The sequence below is a fragment of the Anopheles ziemanni genome, chromosome 2, assembly GCF_943734765.1.
Source record: "Anopheles ziemanni chromosome 2, idAnoZiCoDA_A2_x.2, whole genome shotgun sequence".
Lineage (NCBI taxonomy): Eukaryota > Metazoa > Arthropoda > Insecta > Diptera > Culicidae > Anopheles > Anopheles ziemanni.
The window spans coordinates 77,044,604-77,063,227 of NC_080705.1; the positions used below are offsets into that span (position 1 = coordinate 77,044,604).

At 47.6% G+C, this 18,624-nt stretch overlaps 1 protein-coding gene across 1 annotated transcript; it reads left to right on the top strand.

The window, feature by feature from the left end:
• Positions 1-543: 543 nt before the first annotated feature.
• On the top strand, positions 544-18,624 carry LOC131282852 (matrix metalloproteinase-14). The gene is made up of 6 exons (XM_058312395.1): positions 544-651; positions 13,096-13,779; positions 13,845-14,121; positions 14,183-14,559; positions 14,836-14,989; positions 18,483-18,624. Exons 1-6 carry the CDS (start codon positions 544-546, stop codon positions 18,608-18,610), a joined length of 1,728 nt encoding a protein of 575 aa, XP_058168378.1. The 3' UTR covers positions 18,611-18,624.

Sequence of the window (18,624 nt, forward strand, 5' to 3'; positions counted from 1 at the left end):
GGCAGGGGGCGGGGGAAGTTGTTTAGAACCTTCCGCAACAGCCATGTGGTATGTGGATGAGGTTTACCTTGCATTTGTAATGTACATCTGGTGCATGTGGTGTGGGATTCTTTTTTTCATATATGTATTTTCGCTAGTCTTCTCTTTCAATTTCCGCTCGTTCGAACGGAGTGCATAAAACGAGGTTGTATCGGAGTTTCTTCGGTCAGTTCAAGTGATCCGGTTTGCTGATCAAAATAGAATCATAAAAGGTTCAATGCGCGGACTGCAATACCCGGATGGTTTTATTTATCTCGTTTTAACGTTGGAATGAATCACGAACACACCCTTCTTATTTTTATACGCATGGGACCTGTTTCACGAAACGCTCTCCCCTATCTTATCGTTTCAGAATCTAAATGCCGGTCTAAGGTTGTAGCTGATTGTCGAGATTACCGTCACACTGCTAGAGCTGGCCACAAGCTGCCCAACGGACGCCACGGAACCACACAGCATACGTTTCGGAAAGTTCACCCACGCTCGCATCAAAACCCTCCCGCGACGATGCTACGAAATCGAACAGACTGGATGTTCGCGATAGCGGTTGCACTGGTGGCGGTCAGTGCGTACGGCACCAGCGCATCACCCGTCTCGACCACCCCACAGGCTGAGGTAAGTCAAAACACCACTCTCCAGGCTCTGATCCGGAACCTCCCGAAACGTCCCGCTCGAGTGGGATGCAAATGCAAGATGGCGGGCGGGAAGATAATTGAAGCAAACGAGCAAGTAATGAGAGCGACGCTGCAATCAGACACAATTGCCACCCGAAATGCGATGCACCGGATGGACATCGTGACGGCAGCGAAAGGGGAGCCAAGATTGTTGCCCGTAAAGTCCGAATTAATTAAGCTCAATTCACCTCCACCAGACTTGGACCAAGAGACCTGGAGGGAATTCATTTAAATTCCTTACCCAACCGTCGAGGTGGAGGAAGAGGGCCTTCTCTCCGATAACGTCGACCACAGGGTGACATAAAACGCGTGTGTGTGAGTGTGTGTTTGGGGCTACGAGACTTGGCGTAGGTTTCGCTCGAGAACTCCATTCTAAACTCTCCGCGTTCGAAGCCCAGACCAGATCCGTAGCCGGTTTTCTAAGGCCACCTCGCGGCGGAACATTGTGTAACGCTGGCTGCGAAAGGCAACCGAGTTGGCCTCCTTCCACCGCTCCCTCGATGCGCGCGCGTCAAGGTCAAGGGTCTGCGAAAACTAGTTTCTTATCAACTCGCAAAAAAACAAAAATCGCGAAGAAGGAATAGTACATCACCATGATCGGAAGTGACAAACGCTAACGTCAGATGACATGGGACGACGTTTGTCGATGACTGCAAGGGAGTTGCCGCTCCCCTGCTTGCCTCGTACATCCGATCCGTCACGTAATGTGCTTTTAATGACCCCTAAACACGACCCTCGAAAACAAGCACGTTCTTCTTTTCGGTAATCGTCACGAAAATCCCACCGGGTGTAGTTTATCGATGTTGTTTGCTTGAACCTGACACATAAAGCAGCCTGCTGAGTAGGGGTTAATAGAGCCGAAAAGTGTACTAATTCAGTATTCTTTCGAGACATCAACGGTTACGTTCTCTTTTACCACCTTTCGATAACTTTCCTATCGGTGTTTGATATTGACATTTGACTGACAATATTTGTGTTCGATCGTGTGTGACGATGGGTGATAATTAACTCATAGAACGACCGGAAATGCGATAACTTTTCATCATCCATATGGAAAACTAGTTGAATAACTTAATAAGTAATATACAAATACAAAGCAATTGTTTTTTATTGGAACTATAAAACTTTTCTCCTATTTATGAGGTGAAGCTGAAAGGTCAGCTGAAACATGTTCAATGTCTCGCTGACGCCGTGTGATATTACTTTGCAATTACTTCCCGTACCACGCAAGCGGAATAACGAACCGCGCGCTTATGGCTAAGTGCCTTATGGAAAAGCACCGCATTTCAATGCGAATGGCAATAAAATTAGTCTTCAAGAACCATTTGAAGCAACCGTGATGCATAAACGGCTGGTCAAAGAGGGTAAGATGAGGCGAAGCTTAGCGAGGGCAGAGAGAGGTAAGAATAGCGAGGTAACCCCTCCCCAGGTTGTAACAATGAACCACCCTTTGGCTTACGGAAAACACACAAGATGAGACGAAAAGGTAGAGAAATAAATAGAAACCAACCAAAGGTTTTTTGCGCCGATGGCCAACCCGTCAGTTTCGAGTGCGCCACGTCGGTCATAAATTCATGTGCAATTTGTCCTTTTCTTGTTTTTTTTGTCTAATAATTTATGTCACGTACTGCGTCGTGCAGGTCAACCCTGCGCCCCCAGTCTCCCCTCCTCTCCCTCGCGAATTGTTTTCTCATTTCTGCAATCACTGCAAACCGCACCGTGGCCAGTAAATCTCGTCCCTACCTTCAGCAATCACATTCCACTTTATTGAAAAGGACACCTTTTGATCGATGGCGCATCCTTAGCCTTAATATGCAGGGCCGGTCGTGTCGTGCAGCCAGCGCTTTTCCCCCCCGCCCAGCCGGTAAACCGAGTGTGCCGGGGCGGCCTCGAAGGCTCAGAAAACTTCAATGACACTTTCTCCACTTTTGTAGCCGGGTTTTGTTTGCTTGTGCCTTCGCGGGAAATGCATGGAGCAGGCTCCCGGTTTGGCGAAAAGAATTCGCAGGTTCGAGGAAATGTCAGCATGCACCGTAAGCATACTAATGGAAGCAATGCCCGAGGACGGGGTGGACGTTCTTTGCGGGGACCATTTCTGTCCGGTCGCTATTTTTACGGTCCTTGCGTGTATGAAAATAGTTCGTGGGGGAGAGATTCGATTGCCAAGACTTTGAAGTTGTAACTTGTTTTGTCCAGGGTTAAAGTTTAAACGATTCCCGATTTGAGAAGGAAAATTCAATCTCAAGATCGAATGGAGAATTTGAAGGCGAGAAACTATTTGGGACTTCATGTCAGTTGATATTGAAACCATTTGGAGCCTGCTTACTTAAAATAGAATTGTCAGGTCATCATAACTTCCATGAGAGAAGGCACAACTCAAGCAAAAAGAGCATGAACTGGCCGTTATGTCAAACGTTACACCGAGCCCAACAATAAATAGAATAAAAGAGCCTATTAACAGCCGGTTTAAATTTAGCAGTTTGACGTGCCATTTCAGGGAGTTTTAAAAATACTTTCCACTCCCAACCAGAATCCCAACCGGGAGTTCGCCATTCATAATGCCTATAAATCGCAACGGTCGTGCAAAGTTGGCTTTCCTGCGCGAAAAGCCATCCCGCTGTCCGTGCACGATAAATTAACACCCGGTTCCAAGGAAAAGCCCGTTGCCCGTGAGGTCGACTTTACCGACTTCGATTCCGACGGAACGCAACGTCTAGCGAAACGTTGGCTTCGTGGTTCGTACCGGTTCCAGTTGAACTTTCGTTTGGGAATCGATTTTTCGACGCTCGCTACTACACCCCGTCCGAAATGGTTCGTCCTTTCGGGCGAATGTCACTGTTTGGTGTTTGTAAATCGTGACTCGAGGAAAAGAAGGAAACACACACACGATGTTCCTCGGCGACCGCGGCCCAAGACTGTTAACCTCGTTCGATGGGCTTTAGTGTGTTTCTCCTTCGTGTCCTTTCGTTCGTACTTGGAATTTATAGACCCAAAGCGAGTCCTAGGTCAACGCTCTTCCCATCCAACGGTCGGTGTGTGTGTGTGACACCCCCCTTTTTTGGGGATAGTGCTGTTAATGAAAAGTAGTTTTCCATTCGTCCCGTTTTTTTTTCGGCTAGGAAAAACAGAAGCAAGCGTCCACCTTTTCGGTTAATCGGGAATCCGTCCCATCGTGGTTTATCCGTGCACCGTTCGTTCATGACCGCGCACGGTATCGACCTTCGCCGGCGGCCTTTGCTGTATTCCCGGCTGCGACACGAAGGTTCCCCGGTTTCCAAAGGACAGTAATAACAGCCACGAGTCGCCCGAATGTTGCGTGACTTGGTGGTAGGATTTCTTTTTCATATTTCCTTTCTTTTTTGCTTTGTTTTGGAAGGGGTAATTTCCCCAAACCACAAATGAACAACGTTCACCGGTTTGCGTATGTAAATCGTGTGCCTCAAACAAGCACGTCAAACGTCCGGGCGGTCGTCCTGTGTGTAGGACGGTAAATATTTCGAACGCATGGAAAAGCCCAAAACATATCGTCGTTGCTTCACATTTCAAAAGATTCTTTTGTTGCACGAGCTCCTTCCCTATCACGAGCCTCTGCGCAGTACCAAAACATGTTTGATGAATTGATTAAACTGGTTAATCGCCTCTCGCCACCGACAGCCCTCAACTTTCCCCCAAAAATCCACCACGTCTGACGTCATCGCCGAGCGCCCGGTTTTCATGGGGTAGTCGCGTTCGCGGCATCTTCGCCTCCCTCCGAATGACTCACCGGGTTTCAGGTTGGAGCGAGACACGAGTGTGCGAAAGATAAAGCGTTCTCCAAACACACAGCACGCAGCAAACCCCGTCGTCCAGGCGTGACTCTCCACGCGGACCGTTAATCGCCTCACGGTCGCGATGGCGGCACAAGTGGACCGGGCATTCCTAGAAGCCAGCATTACTAATAGCTCGCCCGGTGCGCCATAGGGAATCATCGATTTGTTGTCGTTTATTTTTTCCAATATCAGATCACGACTTGTTCGCTCGGAGTTCGAGATTTGGCAGAACCCGTTTTTGTCGTCCTTTACGGCTTAATTTGACGAAGCGTAGGGCACCTTTTTGCTTTAGGTACATCGCGAAGCGCAATCGATTCTCATCGCAACAAATTGGATGGATCGTGCAGGAATTTATCTGTTTTTGCTTTCGGCTCAAACAACGTGATTAATACAATTGAAATAATGCTCGTCTTTTTTATTTGGTTTGGAGAATTAATCTGAAATGATGAAGCTTTTTTACATTGGTTTGGATAATTTGATGTTATGAAAAAGCGCATTCTCAGTTTTGGTTAGTGAGATCCTGGATGCTGTACAAAGATTTTTATTAAAGAATTAATTTAAATGTCTAAGCCTTTGTCTCCATTGAAAGGTTTGCACTTTTATGATTGGGGTTTTAAGAAGTAATGCTTCATTTTCTGATACTTCCCTTGTCCAGATAGTGTGTTTTTAATTCTATATTTTGAAACATCTTATTTACAACTTATTACTTCTTTGAAAGCTATTCTACAATTCCATACATTTGGTGAATCATCAGTTGAAATTAGAAAAGTATTAAGTTCCGCACAACCAGCTGGTTGCTCGGAACTGGAAAGTTTGTATGGCAATCGAAAGCGTACAGACAACGGCCATTCATGCTTGTCACTCCGGAAGATCAACCCACGCACGTACCGTATGTGTCATCCCCAAGCGAGTCCGGGGTCGATGAATCAGAATTCGTGGAAGTGTTTCTCAAACCGAATCTTCGACAATACTCCGATGCAGCATCACGTTCTCCCGTGGAGCCCGGTGTCTTCACTTGCGGTGAGAGGGTGAGAAGGGCACAACACCTTCCACAAACACGTGGCTGCACCGAGGGACGCAAGCATGGGGGAGCGTAGAGGGTTAAAAGAACGCAGCAACCCCTTACGCCGGTCACATCTGGCGCAAAAAAGTTCAGCGCAGCGTGTTTATGGGTTTGATCTTTAACTTGTCCGTTCAATTAACGCCTAATGAATTGCCGCCTCAACCTAGAGTTGGAGTTCCTCCTCCGGGGGTCGGTTGGTGAGTGACTTGGCACGCCGTGACCATTACGGGGACGGTACAAAAACAACAAAGGAGGCCAAGCGTGGTAAACATGGCCGATCGGACGCAAATGATGTGCGCCAGGGAGATAAATGCCCATTAACAGGTGCCACAAACGGATCGCGCCAGTGGGAATGTTATCTTCCGTGAGGTACACCGCCGATCGGGAAAGGTCAACAGCGAATCCGCTCCGTGAGGACTCGGAGTTGGCGATGCGACGATTTGTTATATAATTAATTGATCGTAGAGGAATGTTCTTCCGGAGCGCGACTCCATTGCAGAGTGTTGATCGATCGCTAATCAGCGTCGTAACCGATACGCTGGCGTTTGCACATGGATTACAATACCGTGGACAAATCGTTCACTTTACGATCATCACCTGCCCGGGGCCCCGGGAGAGATACTTCCTGTAAAACCTTTTTGCCCTTTCTCGGAACGAGCCTTCGAGTTCGCGAAGCCAAACAAAGAAGCGTTTCGATTAGTCATACAGGAAAACTAACCCTACCTCAGGATGCAAGGGAGCGCATGCGACATTGCGTTGTCATTTGCCGACCAACCTGCCTCACTGTGGAGTACAGAAACTTCGCCCAACACTATCGATATCTGCTCGGTGCGCGGTTCGGGAGATAAGGGCCCCAAGAGACACTGCTTTACTCCACCCCAGAAGGGCCGGTGAAGGTTGACGTCTCGTTTCGTCATCGGTATGTTGATAAAACCTGAACCTCAACTGATAAGCGAGAACCCGAACGCTGCTTGGGTGTGGAAATGATTGTACTATCGTTTGCCGAGCTGCATGCTTTTGCGCTATCGTTTGTTTTCTATTAAATAGTTACAGGAGGCCACCTCAAGGTCTCCAGAACGACGGGATGACCACTCAGTAGTTTTCGAAAAAGAGTGCGCTTTCCACACGTTCCCCGTTGAGCTGGCGACGACTCCCAGATCTTTTGCCAGATATGGTGACATTTGTGCCCCACTTTTTGACTCCTCACCCGCACCGAGTTTCAATTGGAAAAACGTTGGCTCGTGTAGGAATGGCCCCACAGCTTCTACGTTTTTCTCTGACGCACGCTCCAGAGCGCTCTCGAAGCCATAAGCTGCCGACGAGACCCGCGGGATCATCATCGATCGGGTTCGGAACTTCCTCGTGCGATAGCAGAACTCGATCGGAAACCTTCAGAACCGCCAAGCACATTGTGCTCAGATGACTCCACATGTTTGTCTGCTCGAGTGTTGTTTTCTTTTTTTTTTCTTTCGCGTCTCGCACACTTTGCGATTAAGTGAAGCTCATTGTAGACCCCACCACCGACCAGCTGCTACCGCGATGACGCGAGTTGCAAGTGGTAGTTGTAAATAATAAGCTATCGGGCAGCATCTACCATCCCATCATCCACCCTCGAACACCCGCTTTGCAGAGTGAGGGATCATCGTGGGCAATCTTTCTGTGATCATCAGCATCATCACGAACGCGAACGACGGAGCTGGTGGTGGGAAGGGGATGCCTCATACCACCCAGAACATAACGACGTAGAAGGGGTTAGAAGACTTTACGGAAGAGAAGTTTTAAGAAGAGGGAGTCTGGTTGAGGTAACACATTCTTGTTTCCTTAACATAAGTTTCCCTTATGTTTAATCGAATTGATTTAATCCATGTTTTACAAACACTAAAAGAAATATGAAAAACTAAGAAAATACCTAACATCTCATAATCACCAATCCCTGCTACCTTTCATAAAAAACTTTGAACAACTTGAAGGTTAAAAGGCTGAGAATAACACATATCATCACTTCGAAAAAGAGGGATGGTGTTATACACGGAAATTAGTTCTACAGCAAATTTTTGGATGAACGTTTGTATTCCCATCAGTTGAAATGCATCTTACCCGACGGGGTTTACCCTTTTTTATAGAATAACTACTTTGTTTAGCAGAACATGCGCAATATTTACCAAACAAGTTAAAAATCAAAACATTTCCAAGAAGGTGAATTAATTGCTCATTGGAAATTGATTCGTTTGATTGAATTTGCCGTTCTTTCTGAAAAATAAATAAATAAATAAATAAATAAATTTACAAAGTCTAAATAAACCGAAGAGGATGATAAGTGATAGGAGCAGTATTTGTATATGAATCAAACAATGATAATCATCATTGCAAACAATATCATATACAATTATTGAATGGACAAATCGCGTTTTAACAAAACTGGTCAGAACCGCTGGGATGATGTTATACAAAGGTGGTGTTGTACATGCAAAAGTGTGATAATGTTGACTATGGTTATCTATATTGAAATTATATTTTTCTTAAAGTTTGATCCAATAAATAATCCATAGACATTCCGTGGGAGAAATAACCTTATGATTATTTCGTGCTGTTGCCCTTCGGCCTTGTCTTTGCATAAGCAGAGAAGAATTTCTCCTTCGCGAAAGCACAACCATAATCTACTCTTCCGTCAACCCTTATCGGTGGTCCCCTCCAAGTCGGGCCATTAGCCGGTAGAAGATTAATCGGTGTATCGCACCGGAAGCGCCACTGGAAGCTCGGACCACTCACACTCATGCTCATGGCATTGGTACATCGGCGCTCGAACACACCTGACGCCACGGCATGCCTCAACCTCGCTCGACGCGTCGTCAATTAATCGATGGAGAAGCTCGGGAACGGAGGTTCGCCGCAAAACCACGTGAGTCGCGATGGCGCGAAGTTGAATGAACTCCGCCGTCACCTAGATTTCCGCGACCTCTCAACCTCGTCGGGCCCGCGAACAGAGGGCTCAACTTCTGGTGCTTTGTTTTAGATGGACACAAAAGGGAGGGGTGGGGGACAAAAAGCCCACCCCACAAGAGGCGTCTCTCACGACATTCACCACCGACCACGCCGGGTGAGGTTTCCCAGGGTACAAGGACCTGCCGGGTCCAGCTGTGGCTGTGGGGCCGAACTTGGACATAGTCATCGCGACACACAGCCGGCCTCGACCGACCACCGTCTAAGCACACACACACACACACACGCACGAATAAAAAATGTCACCCCTTTGGAAGTAGCGACACTCGGCATGGAATGGCGCTAGAGCATAGGTTCGATGGCATTGTCGAGGTTCTTTATTTGCACAGGGAAGCCTAGTTCCCCGTCCTCCCCTCATGGAGGGTCTCTTTTGGCGACTCATGCGCATGAACGGCCCACCTCCCACCCTCATCGTTCCCTTGGCAGTATAAGCTGGCCGCTTTTCCTCTCCACTCCGGTCGGAAGTTGGTGGAAGTTGATGGGAATCGCGAGTCGGAAGCCGCCGGCGAGGGAGGTAGTGTTGGGTTTATGATTTTTCATTGCCAACCTCACCCTGCTGCGGGGCCCAACCCCTTTCCATCCCTCCGTTGGATATGAGCTTTGATTTACTATTCATGCACACACACCGGTGCTGCCTTGCCTCCTCCCGCGCCCAAGTCGATCGATCCCACCACCTTTTACAGAGGGGGTGCGGACATTGTTGTGTGACGGCGGTGGTATTGGTGGAGGTGGTGGGATGGCAAACCCGCGATTTGCTTGCAACAACAGCACGGCCCGTCGGCGCACGCGGCTTGTTGCGGAAGTTTGGACCGCCCGGACACGCCTGGGATGCGATTAACCTTCCGCGTTGATGTGTTTATTGATTACAAATGATGCGTTTCTCTTTCTCTCTCTCTCTCTCGTTCTTACTGGTTTTTGCAGTGTGTGTGTGTGTGCGGGGGTGTTTAGAAGCACTGCAATTCGTGGTCGTTTTACCAATTTTAAAACGGTCTACTACTGCCCTGGGGTGGTAGGATACCGGCTGACCCTGCTAATGGACTGCCAAACCGCTTATTTCTGTCATATCTTTTGCACTTTTCATCTTCAAATTGAACGGATTTGCAAATGAGTCTTATCATTTATTTATTAGTCGAACAAAATGGCAAAGAAAATTTTCATAGGGATGCTTATTTGAAATCCGGTATTTTATTTATGAAATACCGTAATCCGAGGTTTTTGAACCAAATTCCATCCTTGGAATCAAATCAATGTTAGTAAAAGCGTAGGAAAACCAACAGCAAGTTAACGGCAAACGAAATCATCAGAATCACTGAGGAAAAAGATTGGCGAATCTTGTAAAACGAAAATAAAGAATATTATGAAATGGAAAAAGTTGCAGGCTAATAAAACAAATCATAACAATAACAATATCTATGAAAAGAAAGGGTAATTATTGAACAAAAACCAAAGCCAATTTCATTTCGCTTACCAATGAAGAGTTCTTGCAACAAATAAACCACAATGTTCACCAAGTGCATAGCGCAGGTTTAATATTCCTTCCAAAGTACAGCACCACAATGAGGTTGATGTACGATGTAAACATTTCTTGGACACTGGACACACTGTAAACATTTGTTATCGTCACACCGATGCCGAGGACACCTCATTTAGCTTCCTGTGCTGTTGAGAATTTGTTGCGGTTTTATCTTTCATCTTATGGCCGTAAAAACATCGTACGAGTCGCTTTGTCAGATTGCTGGAATTCATGGCACCTGACGTTTCAATATGGCGGAATTCGACGTGTTTTGATTGCTCGTCGATGAGGATGCGTTCCAAGTGCAGGTGCTTCCTTGTGTCGTCCGCTCGAAACGGTATTGTTGTTGCTCCATACTTCGACAGGTAAATAACAAAGTGGATGAAACAACCGTTACTGCACGCGCTGGACTTTGTCCTTTTTTCGGGAACGGAGTAAAGAAGCTGTTCGACGTTGCGTTGTGAGCTATGGGTGACAGATGCATTAATTGTGGTATGCAGTTGCAAACACACTCGCGGGTTGATAGCCACCGGGCGCCATTCTCCTTCTGTCAAGAAAAAGCAAACCCCGCAAACACTTGATAATCGGAATGGAGGCCACAAATATTGGCCGGCGGCATTTTCGAGTGGCATATCGCTCCTCGGGGGCGTCTGGATCGTGACCGCGCGGCATGATGACGCTCCTGCGGGAGGGAACAATTTATGACTTCCACTCACAAATTAGCCCACTAGCGCCCCGGCCACATGGAAACCTGCGGGCTGCAAATTGCTACCTGGTTCGGCCTGTTGCAAACGGTTCGACCTTGCACCGGCCGTCAGCCCCCAAGGCGGCCAATTTCTAATCGATGATGGTATCTTACATCATCTCCTATGAAACAAGTGCATAAAACCGGAAGATAAAAGCTCCCTCACCGAACCCTAACCGCAGAAGCCCTTTCGAGCGTGGAGCTGGGGATGGTTTTAATTAACATTTGATACAATTGCTATTGATTTATGCAGCACCGGCTGCGACTCAGTGGCCTACGAAATTATACCCTTATGTGTAATGCTTCTTAATCGTCCTTTGCCCTTTAGAAATTCCTTCAAGTACTCCAATCCGCTCTTTGATGACCCGGCGGTCTTATCTCGCGAAGACTAGTGGCCCATAGTTCCCCGGTCAGTACGTCCCTTTTACATACATTCTCCTCTCCCGGCTACCACTCCTACCTCCAACGGAGTAGGAGTCATCGTCCCGGGATAAGGTTAGCGTAGAAAGGAAAGGGCAAACATGCTACAAGTGGACGAAACACAGAAATAGCTTCGGTAGCAAAAGGGTCATAGATTACCGGTTTAGAAATTCCCACCCGCAACCGTGCAGAATTTCCGTTGAACTTTGAACCGAATGCAAAATAGAATTACAATTTCCGGCTACTACAATCTTGAGTCTAGCGATTTGTATAGTGGAGTTTGTTTTGTAAATGAAATTATTGTTTTCATACCAGGGTTGCTATTGTTTTGTAACACATGGGAAAACAATTTTCTTGTTGATTTTGAATCTTATCAGGATGGTATGGCTTCGTTGAGAATAGTTTTCCATACAATCATTTCATAGAAACAGGGGAAGTTACATAAAGATGCTTAATGTTGATGAATTCGATGCGTAAACTCCTGGAACATGACTGACGCGAGTATGGATCTTCTGCAATTTGTATAAATACAAAATATTTAAAACAGCTCCAAAAGATAACATTAAAATGTATACCCGGTGCATCATAGATCATTCAAGAACGATGTCTCATTGGCCATTGTTTAAGTGCTCGTACAGCTAGCGCGAAAGATAACGTAAACAAATACCATTCTTACTCATCGTTGTTGCCGGCGGGACACGCTTATGTCGCTTCCACTACTCTCCAGCACCAACCTCCTTGGAATGTTCTCCATGCCCGAACGAAGCAACACGCGCCGATATTAATCCCCCAGTCACATAACCGATCAGGAACGTTCTCTCAATGTTTAAATTGTTATTACAAGCAATTACATCTGCGGGTCTCCAGTGTCACGCTTCGCAAGGTGCAAGAGAGATGTTCTAATGCGAAGCGAAACTCATCCCGGCCGCGTTGGAGTTGAGGTTCATTATCATCCCCAGTGGGAATCGCGGATGTTAGGTTGCGCCACCTTCAAGGGACACCGCACACAGCTGACAGCTGACAAATTGTATGCGAATATTGATTTGACGTTCGACCGTTCGAGTTAGAGGTTGCGAACTTTTTCCGTTCAGTTTTGCGAACCAGGCCAGTGTCCTTTTGGACGGAAGTTATGTATTCATCCAGCCCCCATTAACATGCTGAGCTTGACTGATTGGAGCTAGTTCTTACACGCCTAGCCTTCCTATCCTGATATTCTCAGGGTAGCACGAGTGCGCTATGAAATATGGTTCTTCCCTTTTCCGTTGCGGTAGGTTTATTATCCCCAAACGATTAAGCAAAGATGAAGTCTCCGGAACGAATGTTGTTGTTGTATCATAAATATTAATTGACGGCCGATCAGATTACCTGGCGAGTCGTGGCTGCATTTCGGACAGGTCTCATCTTCCACCGGCGCGCACAAGCAACGTGCACGTTTGGCGCAGGGATTCGACTTATATTTCTTGCGAATTTCATGCTCAACCACCTTCGCGATGCATTTGCAGTGGTGGAGGCGCCTGCATAGAATCGCTAATCACGCGCCGTCGGTGGAGAATAATGACCTGACCGGTCGGGTTTGTTTGTTTGCAAACCGTCGCCGATGAGGAAGAGTACGAGGTGCTGGTGGTGTTAAAAGAGGGTTTGCCACGTGATTGTTGTTCTTAAAGCTTATCATCTTCTGCCGCACTGACATTGGCACGGCCAGTTACGATGGGGAGCATCTGTTGGATGGTTGTGTTCTTGGGCTGCTCCTATGCATTTCCTGTCGGTAGCCTCACCTATTCGCTAGTGTCGTTTGGATTCTCATAGTTTTTCTCTTATTTTCTTCCCATCCACAGCTTTACCTCTCACAGTTTGGCTACCTCAGTCCAAAGTACCGAAACCCGACGAGCGGGAACCTGCTAGATCAGGACACCTGGGAGAAGGCCATCATGGAGTTCCAGAGCTTCGCGGGACTGAACGTGACCGGCGAGCTGGACGGGGAAACGATGGAGCTGATGTCACTGCCACGGTGCGGCGTGAAGGATAAGGTCGGCTTCGGCTCGGACACCCGGTCGAAGCGGTACGCACTGCAGGGAAGCCGCTGGAAGGTGAAGGACCTGACCTACCGGATATCCAAGTACCCGCGCCGGCTGGACCGGCTGGCCGTGGACAAGGAGATCGCGAAGGCGTTCAGTGTCTGGAGTGAGTATACCGATCTGCGCTTCACGCCGCGGAAGACCGGTGCGGTGCACATCGACATCCGGTTCGAGGAGAACGAGCACGGTGATGGGGATCCGTTCGATGGACCGGGCGGTACCCTGGCCCACGCCTACTTCCCGGTGTACGGTGGCGATGCCCACTTTGACGACGCGGAACAGTGGACGATCGATAAACCGCGAGGCACGAACCTGTTCCAGGTGGCGGCGCACGAGTTCGGACACTCGCTTGGCTTGAGCCACTCCGATGTGCGGTCGGCCCTGATGGCACCGTTCTACCGAGGGTACGATCCCGTCTTCCGGTTGGACTCTGACGACATACAGGTAAGTGATGATCAAGTGGAGCAGCGTCGAATATATTTAACTGAATACCGATCTCCGCGACGCAGGGAATACAAGCACTGTACGGACCGAAGACACGCAACGGAGGAAATGGTGGTGCTGGTACCGGTGGCGGTACCTTCACGCCAACTCGCTCACCGAAACCCAAAACCCCAACCGAGCTTGACTCGGAGCTGTGCACGTCCCCGAAAATCGATGCCGTCTTCAACACTGCCGACGGTAGCACGTACGCCTTCAAGGGCGATAAGTACTACAAGCTGACGGAGAATGCCGTCGCCGAGGGCTACCCGAAGAAAATCTCCGAAGGATGGCCAGGACTGCCAGGTACGTCGGATAGGTCAAAACCACGACACCTACCCTACTAACCGATGAACCCCGTTCACAGGAAACATTGATGCTGCCTTCACGTACAAAAATGGCAAGACGTACTTCTTCCAGGGGACCAAGTACTGGCGGTACCAGGGCCGCCAGGTGGACGGCGAATACCCGAAGGAAATCAGCGAGGGTTTCACCGGCGTGCCGGACCATCTCGATGCCGCGATGGTGTGGGGTGGCAACGGCAAGATCTACTTCTACAAGGGCAGCAAATTCTGGCGCTTCGATCCGCTGAAGCGGCCACCGGTCAAGTCGACCTACCCGAAGCCAATCTCGAACTGGGAGGGCGTACCGAACAACATCGATGCCGCCCTGCAGTACACCAACGGGTACACCTACTTCTTCAAGGATGACAAGTACTATCGGTTTAACGATAGAACGTTCACGGTAAGCCAGCGTCCGGTACTTGGTATTCTTGCTTCACCTAGCGGGAACCACACTGTCCAATGGCTCCTGAGTGGCGCTGGTGGCGGCTAGTTCGCAATGGTCAGTGCTACCAGCGCGTCACCGGAATCGCTAAGCAGCTACGCACCTCCGACCATCGTTACACTCAGGGTTGCCCGGACAGCTTCGGTTCGGCAAAGGGTAGCACTGAACGAGCAATCATAATTCAAGCCTATGAATGTCGCCCGCTCACCGCTTCTCCACCTTCCCTTCCGGCAGGTCGATCAGTCCGATCCATCGTTCCCACGTCCGACGGCTCACTGGTGGTACGGCTGTAAGAACACACCGTCGACCTTCAACACGCTAGGTAATGTACGATTGCAAAAATCCGACGAACATCCCGACGATATCACCAATTTGATTCTGGATGCCGGTAAGTGAAACCGACCTCTTCCCCCTGTACACGTTTTCGCGTTAGTTTCCGATCTCCGTCCCCTACCCTCTTCCGAATCTTTTCCGAATCGAGTTTTTCACCACTTCCTGACCATCCGTCCAGCCGTCTTAGTAGTGGTACTTCCTCCAAAAAAGTTAAGCTTCCCCTGTGTGTCCATCGCTCGCCATCCATCGTACGATCGCGATCGCTCAGCCTACCTTCATCCATCGTTGTTCGTTCTTCAGCAGCATTTTGTAATTATTCGTTCGCATCGTACCGTGTCTGAGCGTGAGGTCTGAGTGGAATGTCAAGTAGCCAAGCTTCATGGCCAACTGCCACCGCGGTGGTTGGGACTCCCTCTTCCTTGTCCAACTGTTTTGTGTTTGTGTGTGTTTGTCTGTGTTTCGTGTCTTCCTTCCATATTCTGCATCCCACACCAAGTCCAGTGCTATTCGTGAGACTATAGTCATAGAGAAAAATATTACCTAATACGTCGCAACGTACCCTGAATTGGTGATAGGATAGAGCTCAAAGTTCTCTCTGCCATGCTGTGTATGTTCTTTAACAGTGTGAAAACGTGTCTCGTCTGTTGCTTGTAACAATCTTTCTACTAAAACCAAAATCCCCCCCAAATGTCCACTCATCCCACGACTTTGGAGTGGCCAGAAACATCACACCTGCCTAATGTCTGTTCTTCTGTGTAACTCTGTCGTTATCTTGTAGCTACCGAAATGTACCAACCTCTCAGTCGCATCGGTGTCTAACTGACGGCCGAAACCGTTTCCTTTCTACTGCATCCGCTCTATCTCGTATCTCGCCTATCGCCTGCTGTACGTTCCTCTATCTAGCTCTCTCGCAAGGTTCGTGATCTCTTACTCTGTAATAACTCTTCTATAAGTAACACCCATTGCTCTACATCGGAAATTCTGGTCGGTGGATGTCATTAGATCGTAGAAAAAGGCTTCCCTGTTGTACTTCATCTCTGGAGCATGTAAAATCGATGGTTTTAATCAATCGGCATACAACAGCTCCGTGTCGCCGGCTGTCGACTTCATAATGGATCGGTTTGTTAACCAGTTCGAGTACCAATCTCTGACTCTAAATCGGCATTTAGTGGCATCTTGAAGCATCTAACCGTTCGCTAACACTCAACTGTCTCTTTATTCTGTGCAACTCAACCAGGAGTCTGCGTACTTTGCTAACCATTCGGGGCTCGTTGATACCCGTCCTAACCAGACCACCTCCACACACTAATGCCCTACCACCAACGCCTTCCATGTTACGCGAATGTTAGCCACCTACCCACCGTCGCCCGACTCTAATGCCGTCACAGTCATTTGAGACAAACCAAACTTAAAACTCGCGATTGCATCTACCAAACCTACCGCTCGCGGAAACCGCTTTCCTCTGCGCAAAATGTTACAGCAAAACAGGTCGGTTTCACCACCCGAAAGGGGCGATTTATTGAAACGAAAAAAACAATTTAAAATATTTCAATAAATTCAAAATCGCCAAACGCCGCCACCGCAACTGCAGGTGGACGGTGTTTTATCCGAGCCAAATCTGTGATAACTGTAGCATAGCGAAGCACGTAGCAGTACCTCCCGTGACGCGGAGGAAAAATAGTCACATTGACGATCGAATTAGTCGATCGAGCCCGCTTGTCACCCTCAAAACGCACACACACCCGATCGCACAAGTAGTTTGCTGTAGCAGTTAGCTTTCGAAGGCCGCTTTGAATTCGGGCAACCCGGCACAGTCACGGCGCAGTGCACAAATTTCTTTCGTAGGAACTAAACTGCTAGCGGGGTAGGGTGTAACTAACCACAAATAAAATCAAATATTTTGCAAGGTAGCGTACCGACTTGCCAAACTAACCGGTTGATTCTTCATACTAACTCTAATTTCTATCTAATGGTGCATGTCCCATGGAAAGCCTCTGAATGGCGATCTCTATGAAACCCATGAAACTTAATCCAAACGTATTAAATCAGAAAGTAATTTCCTTTTAATAGAATAACAAATAATCCTAACGAAAATTTAACCTAACCTGAATTAACCTATTTCACTGCTTGACACGAAAATCACACTGGTTAAAAATAGTATCCCATTTCTGAAATACTCCCCATTTGGAGTAAATGCACGCTGACATTGTAGTTATACACCAGTAGAACTTGAAACATCCTAGTGCAATAGATTTATTCAAATAGATGCTTTCTTGGTGAGCACAAATTCTGAATCCGACGGTGACCAAAATGCATGCTAATGGAATGTAAAAGCAGAATTGGTCTTCAAACCGCACGCAGCTTAAAAAATGCACCACAACGATGGCCGATTTGCATCCCGTCGTCGTATTACACATGCACATTCGTCGGTCTGCACGTATGTAGAAAGTAAAATTGGTTATGCACGTATCCCGTGGGGCTTGAGAGAATGCAACAGTAGTAAGCACTAGCGCATAACTAGAGAACCCTTGTTTTATTCGTTCGATTTATTCATTTTGTTTATTTTATTTTCTCTTCTTTTTCTTACATGTTTTGTTTGAAAAACCAATACATATGCTCCTCTTATGTTGCAACTCCGGTATAAAAAAAAAATACAAACATTAAACCCCCGCCCCGTTGGATACCAACCAAAAACGGGACGTGGATCTTGGACACGATGTGCTATCAATGACTTGTTTCTCTTCACATCCACACACCAGCATGAAGATCCTAGCCACGAACGCGCCTGGAATGTCATGTGCAAGCCAAACACACGCGCGCAATCCGACAGCAAAGCGGAAGTGTTCTACCACCGTCCAAAACCGCCAGTTTTAGTTCTGTAGAAGAAATTAAGTGCCGTCTGTGCAAAGTGCTCACTCCGTGTAAAATCCTTCAGTTAACCGCTCAGCAGCATACACAACACACACACACACACAAACACCGTTCGGCATCCTTGCGACATGCGGCATGCATGGAGACTCTGTGTGTTGGCGCAATCTTAGTGATTTAGAACAATTCCTAGTACTAAAATGTAATTCTAAAAAAATAGTCCACACATATCTGACGCTCGTCAGAAGCTTGCCGGTGCGTTCGAAACGATTTCATATGTTCTATTTTATTACGTTTGTGATCTGTTTTAAGAGGAGTTGAACGACTCATCGCGTCGAGTGTATCACTGTCTTCATCCCTTACCAGAGCTATATTAGCGATAGTGATCCTTTGTTTGTTAGAAGACGATCGCCATTAGTTCGCGGACCAATCGGAATCGGAGAAGAAGGGAGCCAAAGTTGTGAGGCATTGGAGGAAACTGCGTCCAGCTGAGCTTGATTTTTGTCTGATTATGCTAAAAACCACACCGTTCTATTTCTTTGCGAAATCGTAGCTTCTCGCTTTCGATGTGAATGAACCATCCCGTGGAGATTTACCCAAATCGACCAGTGTTAACCATACGTTCCTCTTCATATCTTTTTTGTCGTTCTCTTTGAACCGTCCACAACACAAACATACAGCGGGCACCGATGAACGGCCGGAACCGGATGACTACAGCGGTAGCGGAGCTTCTACGATCGCCGGCGTTAGTCTCAGTATTACTCTCTTGATCACCGTCCTTGGAGCGTTCCTCGCCAACCGTTGCTAATAACTGCGCCAGCG

Bases quoted from the DNA above. Each gene is read 5' to 3' on its own strand.
- LOC131282852 (XM_058312395.1), top strand. From the start codon at position 544: ATGCTACGAAATCGAACAGACTGGATGTTCGCGATAGCGGTTGCACTG. The intron at 14,122-14,182 runs GTACGTCGGATA...CCCCGTTCACAG, and splicing joins AGGATGGCCAGGACTGCCAG to GAAACATTGATGCTGCCTTC. The intron at 14,990-18,482 runs GTAAGTGAAACC...ACAAACATACAG, and splicing joins CAATTTGATTCTGGATGCCG to CGGGCACCGATGAACGGCCG.